The sequence below is a fragment of the Chiloscyllium plagiosum genome, chromosome 18 (genome assembly GCF_004010195.1).
Source record: "Chiloscyllium plagiosum isolate BGI_BamShark_2017 chromosome 18, ASM401019v2, whole genome shotgun sequence".
In the NCBI taxonomy this organism is placed as follows: domain Eukaryota; kingdom Metazoa; phylum Chordata; class Chondrichthyes; order Orectolobiformes; family Hemiscylliidae; genus Chiloscyllium; species Chiloscyllium plagiosum.
The window spans coordinates 16866008-16873042 of NC_057727.1; the positions used below are offsets into that span (position 1 = coordinate 16866008).

At 43.2% G+C, this 7035-nt stretch overlaps 3 protein-coding genes across 6 annotated transcripts in view; 2 read left to right on the forward strand and 1 right to left on the reverse strand.

The window, feature by feature from the left end:
• The window catches only part of brpf1 (bromodomain and PHD finger containing, 1), a 54133-nt gene extending 53233 nt beyond the window's left edge, over nt 1–900 (forward strand). For all 4 annotated transcript variants that reach the window (XM_043707788.1, XM_043707787.1, XM_043707789.1 and 1 more), the window contains one exon: nt 333–900. In XM_043707788.1, the coding sequence (XP_043563723.1) occupies nt 333–449 (117 nt within the window). In that variant the 3' untranslated portion in view covers nt 450–900. The remainder of the gene's footprint in view (nt 1–332) is intronic.
• Nucleotides 1–5455, reverse strand: part of ccdc51 (coiled-coil domain containing 51) — an 86632-nt gene extending 81177 nt beyond the window's left edge. The window contains exon 1 of the mRNA XM_043707793.1: nt 5357–5455. The gene's annotated coding sequence lies outside the window, so the exon portion shown is untranslated. The remainder of the gene's footprint in view (nt 1–5356) is intronic.
• Nucleotides 5456–5609: 154 nt separating this feature from the next.
• ogg1 (8-oxoguanine DNA glycosylase) overlaps nt 5610–7035 on the forward strand; it is a 25007-nt gene continuing 23581 nt past the window's right edge. Inside the window, exon 1 of the mRNA XM_043707797.1 lies at nt 5610–5877. The gene's annotated coding sequence lies outside the window, so the exon portion shown is untranslated. The remainder of the gene's footprint in view (nt 5878–7035) is intronic.

Genomic DNA, 7035 nt, shown 5'->3' on the forward strand with positions numbered 1-7035 from the left:
AACCCCTGCCGAGCATCAAGTGGTTTCATAAGACAGTTGAACAGATTGACTAAAAATATCTACAAGAGCACTTTTATACATGAAGGTTCAGACAGTCTGATGTAACACCCTTTGATCAAACTCTTCAAAGTGTGATATTTTGCAGCATCCCTCATTACATTTGCATCAGGTGTAAAATTATATTTAAGTTGTAATATGGATATATTGAAGCCTGCAGATTTGTTGGGTAGACTCCCCCCTCCCAAACAGACTTTTTTTAAAAAAATGTAATTTGCTTTCCAAAAGAAGAAGAAACATGTAAAAAAACAAACCCTCTGGTCTTTTACACACAGGACATGGGTACCAAAATTGGTGGTTCATTGGTGGAGAACAAGGACACCAAACAGTGCAATGCAGAAGAAAGTTGTCTACCTGGAAAACGCATTTTATATAAAAGCTCTGTCTGTTAACAGGTGAACATGAATCGATGACTCAGTCAGCTCAAGGTTATGCCCTAGGCAAATCCGTTGTAAATAATGTACATTGTTATGCTAAGGATTTTTAAATTATTTTTTTGTTTGTAAACATCTCTTGACATTTCTAGGCTTTCAGCAAAAATACTTCTTTGAGTACATTAAAATGGACATCATGAAACCTTTTCTAAATTTTTGCAGGTAATTCTAGTGGGCAGCAAACTGGTGTGGTGTGATAGCAGACACACCTTTTTAAACAAGTACAATTAAAAATAACCATACAAAATACAAAAACCCTTTCATACTTTGGGCTGGGAGCATGGTACTCCAATCCAGCAAAAAAAACCTAGATACTCCTTTAATTTCTAGAATGTTTTCAGTTTGTATTTATTTTGGAAGAAAAAATCTATCTGATTCTTAGGAAAATAAATAAATGGCTATTTGAAAACTTGTCACTTGTTTCACATTATTCAAGCTTTTGCCAATTCCTCCTATCTTTCTAAAATAGAAAGGAAGACTGATGACAAAAGGCCTCTCCCACCTTTAGAATCCCACCAATTAGAAAATACATTGCAATATAATTAATTTCTATCTGACATGGGAATGTTAACATTGGATATCTATGGTAGTGTTTTGAGGGGCTTGAAACGCAGACGGACCTGGAAGTGCATAATTGCAACTCCTTGAAGATGGCACAGCAAGTTGATATGGCAATTCAGAAGGCTTTGCAAATTTGGGGAAGTCCTGTTAAACAAATAATTTGTTAGACCTTGGATAAAATTAAAAGAAAAATTTTCATTTATTTAACATGTCATGTGACTACAGGATTATCCCAAAGCTCTTTCCAGCCACAGAAATGCAGTTACAACTATACAGTAGGAAATAGCAACCAGTTTTCACACAGCAAACTCTTACAAACACCAGTGTATTCATGATCAGACCCTTTTGATTTTGAGTGAGATGGGGGACATATTTGCCGAAACTTCAAAGATAACCTCCTCCTCCGCAATAGGATAGGATAATGGGAATCTTTGTGTCAAATGGGCAGCACCAGAGAAAAAAAAAGTTGGGTGATGGGTGCTTCTGTATAATTTTCCCCTACACACTTTCTGCCTACTTTAAACTTTTCCTCCATCAGGCATGTAATTTCCCTTCTTCTAAGGCTTACATGTCAATTTAATTTAAGCTTTTCAAACTCAATCATCGACTCCACAAATTGCAAATATTTACAACGTTTACTTATCCATTCTTAGAGTCATAGAGATGTACAGCATGGAAACAGACCCTTCGGTCCAACCATCCATGCCAACCAGATATCCCAACCCAATCTAATCCCATCTGCCAGCACCTGGCCCATATCCCTCCAAAACCTTCCTATTCATATACCTATCCAAATGCCTCTCAAATGTTACAATTGTACCAGCCTCCATCACTTCCTCTGGCAGCTCATTCCATACATGCGCCTCTCGGTGTGAAAAAGTTGCCCCGTAGGTCTCTTGTATATCTTTCCCCTCTCACCCTAGACATATGCCCCTAGTTCTGGACTCCCCAACCCGAGAAAAGACTTTGCCTAGTTACCCTATCCATGCCCCTCATAATTTTGTAAACCTCTATAACGTCACCCCTCCACCTCAGACGTTCCAGGGAAAACAGCCCCAACCTGTTAAGCCTCTCCCTATCGCTCAATTCCATTCTGGATGTCCTTCTTGCGTGGTTCAAATTTTTATGACAAAGCTGCATTTCAGAAACTATTTGGACTGAATGTTGTTAGAATATAAAAAGACAAATTTTCAACATTTGAGAATAAAGGAGTGATATCAGGATAAAAAATAATCGATAAAAAGGAGAATCTAAAGTTATCTTTTTATGGCAACAAAAAATAAATCCATCTTGGCTTCTTCCTGAGGTGCCCACTATCTCAAATGCCAGTTTTCAGCCAATTTGAGATAGCCAATGTGATTCACCATATGATAACAAGAAACAGGTGGAGGCACTGGATGTGAAAAGGCTATGGACAGTGACAACCTTTGGAAATAGTACTGAAGAGGGTGGTTCAGAGCTTGTTGCATGCCCTGGAAACCTTTCACTAGAGCTACAACACAGACATCGAACCCACAATGAGGAAAATTGCCAAGGTATATGCTGTACACAAAAATCAGGACAAATCCAACCCAGAAAAGTACAGCACTGTCAATACTTTTAATTGTCAGCAAAATGATGGAAAATGGTAGTGCTACCTAATGGCACCTCCCCAGCAATAACCTGCTGACTGATGCTCAGTTTCAGTTTGCCAGGTCCACACAGCTCCTGACATCATTGGCACAAACATAGACAAAACAACAAGGCGGAAGTGAAGTTGACTATTCTTGATAGCAAAGCAGCATTTGATTAGGCATGGTATCGAGCAGCCCAGGCAAAACTGAATTCAACAGGAATTAGGGAATGTTCTCTGCTGTTTGGAGTTGTACCTAGCACATAGGAAAATGGTTCTGGTTAGATGTCAATCATCTTAGCTTCAGAACACGACCCAGGCCTAACCATCTTCAGCTGCTGTGTTATAATGTCATGGGGAATATTCATGGATGACTATAATATTATGCACCATTTGCAATTCTTTAAATACTGAAGCAATCCAGAAGCAGCAAAACCTGTAGAACTTTTAGTCTTGGGCTGATAAGTAGCACTTAACCCTAAGTGCCAGGTAACAACCATCATTTTTAATTCATTCACAGCATTTATTGTCCACCCCTAATTGACTGGCAGGTAGTTGCAAACTAATCACATTGCTGTGGGTCTGGAATCACATGTACATAAGACTGGGTAAGGATGGTAGATTTCCTTCTCCAAGAGCATTAATAAACCAAGTGGGTTTTTATAACAATCGTCAACAGTTTCATGGTTATCCTTAGATTTTTTTTTTAAACATTGGAATCCAAGTTCAGTCATCTGCCACAGTGGGATGTGAAAACATGTCTCCCTGAATGTGGGCTAGGTCTCTGGATTAATAGACTTGTGTAATACGATTGTGTCATCACCTGCCCTGACCATCTCTCTCAGAATTCAATGGCATTACTATTTCTGCATCCTTCCCTATTAATATCTTGAGCATTACCACTGAGTAGAAACTGAAGGGACCAGCCTATTAAATATTGTGACTACAACAGTAAGTCAGAGTCTCGGAATTCTGTGGCCAGTAATGCCTCAAAGCCTTTCCACCATCAACAAAACCCAAGTCAGGCTGTCATGGAATACTCTCCACTTACTCTCACAAGTTACAAGCAGCTCAGCAGGATCTACAACTTATCTACACCCTTTCAAAAGTGCCTTCCAAATGTGTGACATCTACCATCTGGAAATTCAAGGGCAGCAGATGCATGAGAGGACCATCAATTGCAAGTTACCTTTCAAGCCAACACTATCCCGACTTGGAATCATATCACTGTTCCTTTAGGTGCATTGTAATCCTCAAACTCCTTTTCTGAAGCTCTCTTGAGTGGCCCTACACTACACGGATTTCAAGAAATGGCTCACCACCACTTATCATGGAGAATTAGGGATGGGCAATAAATACTGGCAGACACCCATATCCTGCAAAACAAAATCTTGAAATACTTTTCGGTCACCCCTCAGCCTTTTTCAAGAGAAAAATGGGCCAAATCTTTTTTTTTGGCTAAGTGTCTGCTGATCAGTTTTTGGACAGTTTTTCACTGTGAGGCCTAGCAAGATTTCTCACCATATCTTACCACACTCACTTTATTAACTCCTTGCCACACCTCTACAGCATTCCACTTGTCTGATTCTAGCCCCATTTTATCACAGCAACTCAACACTCAGCAGATAACTGCTGAAAGATCAGCATCATTGGCACCCATGCCATAATTAAAAGACAGCTCTGCACACGGATGAGCACTGGCATTCTGAAGCTGACCTGCTCAGACATGGATATTCAGTCAGAAGATGTCAGAGTGGTGAATCCTGCATGATTATCCGACAGGGGCCTGGTACAAAGGAGAGGGGAGACCTCTTCTGGGAGGACTGGCTCACAAGGGCAGCTTATTCCAAAGGTGACATCTGGGCCCGAGCCATCTCCATGGTGCAGAGGAACTGCCCATAACACTGCAAGAAGCTCAATGACCTTCTGCACTCTGCCAGCCATAGGGAGCCAATGCTTTATGAACACCAAGAATTAGCAAGTTCACAACTCTGATTCTTCCATGCTGTATGGATCTATTTTTCATTTCATCACAATTAATGACCAGGGGTACCATTGACCAGAAACTGAACTGGACCAGCCACATGTATGTAATGACTACAACAGTAGATCAAAGGCTACGAATACTGTAGCATTTAAATCACCTATTAACTCCTCAAAGCCTGTCCACTATCTACAAGGCACAAGTGAGGAGTATGATGGAATACTCCCCCTTGCTTGGATAACAGCAGCTTCAACAACATTCAAGAAGCTTGAAACCATCGAACAGCCTGTTTGATTGGCACCACATCCAAAAACATCCACTCTCTTCCAGAAGTATAATATACTGAAGAAATTTGCCAAAGATCCTTTGACAGCACATTTCAAATCCATGAACACTTCCACCTACAAAATACTTGGGAACACCAACATCTGCAAGTTTCCAAGCCACTCACCATCCTGACTTGGAAATATACCGCTGTTCCTTCTCTGTCACTGGGTCAAAATCATGGAATTCCCACCCTAGCAGCACTATACTTGCAGCAGATGGACTGCAGCTTAGCACTACCTTCTCAAGGGGAGCTAAGAACAGCCAATAAATGCTTATATAGTCAGCAACACTCACATCCTATGGACGAATTAAAAACAGTAAGTCTATGCAAAATGTTAGTAAGATCTCAATCAGCAAGATACTTTAGGGAAGTGTACTCACAAACTCCCTCCAAATGTGTCATCCAACTTGAGTGCTTCTAAAACGTCCTATATTTAAATGTGTAATGTATATTATTACATGTGAAGTATTAAAGGATATGTTTAAAACAGCTCAAGGTTTCTTCAGCCCTACATCACTTGCTGCTCGTGCCTCTGCTGGTGTTTTGGAGAGACGGGAAAACCTCGGGAGACATACACTCGGCCAGCCTATAGTGTGGAGGAGGAGGAGAAGGAGGATGAAAGCAAATACCCCGCAAAAAGCTTCAGTCGGCCATCTCGGGGTGAGGCTCCGCGCGGCGAAGCGAGGCCCAGCTATCGGAAGCGACGAATCTTATTAATAAACCGGTACCGGGGGTAGGCATACAGGGCAAGTGGGAAGGTGTGAAACCAAAACAAGTAAAATTAAAGTCTGAATTTAGCTTTCAGCCTCTAAAAGCCAAGCGGACATTACCAAATGGACGGATTGGATGGAGTTTGTGTCTGTTGGTGACGTGAGGCGGAGCTTGTTCCTGATTGACGGAGGTGGGCGGGGTTTTAAGACGTTAACGAAAGGGGCGTGGCTTATCTCCGTGTGGACGTGTACGGGGCGGGATTTGTCTCTGGGTGACTGGAGGGGGCGGGATTTGTGTAAAGGAGGCGGGATCTGTCTCTGAGTGACGGGCGGGGGCGGGGTGTGTCTCTGAGTGACGGGAGGGGGCGGGGCGTTGAACTTGGGACTGAGTGAAACTGAGTTGTCAGGCACAGCCTAATGTGGAGAAGGTGAGGAATGCAGATGCTGCAGAGTCAAGAGCATGGTGCTGTAAAAGCACAGCAGGTCAGACAGCATCCGAGGAGCAAGAGAATCGACGTTTCGGGCATAAGCCCTTCATCAGGAATGAGGCTTGTGGACTGCTGGGGAGGTGTGGACCGGACAAGGGAGTCCGAGGAGAGAATGGTCTCTCTGGAACGCTGATAGGGTTAGGGAGGAAAATATATTTCTGGTGATGGGGTCCTTTTGGAGGTGGTGGAAGTGGTGGAGGATGATGCGATGTATATCCTCCGCCACTTCTGCCACCTACATACGGACCCCACCACTAGAGATATGTTTCCCTCCTCACCCCTGTCAGCGTGCTGGAGAGACCATTCCCTCCGTGACTCCCTCATCAAGTTCACACCCCCCACCAGCCCACACCCCACTCCTGGCACCTTTCCCTGCCATCGCAGGGAGTGCAAAACCTGCGTCCACACCACTCCCCTCACCTCCATCCAAGGCTCCAAAGAATCCTTCCATATCCAACACAAATTTACCAGTACATCCACCAATGTCATCTACTGTATTCATTGCACCCAATGTGGTCTCCTCTACATCGGAAGACAGGATGCCTACTTGCAGGTCATTTCAGAGAACATCTCTGGGATACCTGCATCCACCAACCCCACCACCCCGTGGCTGAACTCTTCAACTCCCCCTCCCACTCTGTCAAGGACATGCAGGTTCTGGGCCTCCTTCATCGCCAAATCCTTACCATCCGACACCTGGAGGAAGAACGCCTCATATTCCGACTTGGGACCCTGCAACCACACAGATGTTGACCGTTTCTTCATTTTCCCTTCCCCCACATTATCCCAGTTCCAAAACTTCAACTCGACACTGCCTTCCTGACCAGTCCATCACCTTTCCCATCTATCTGCTCAACCCTC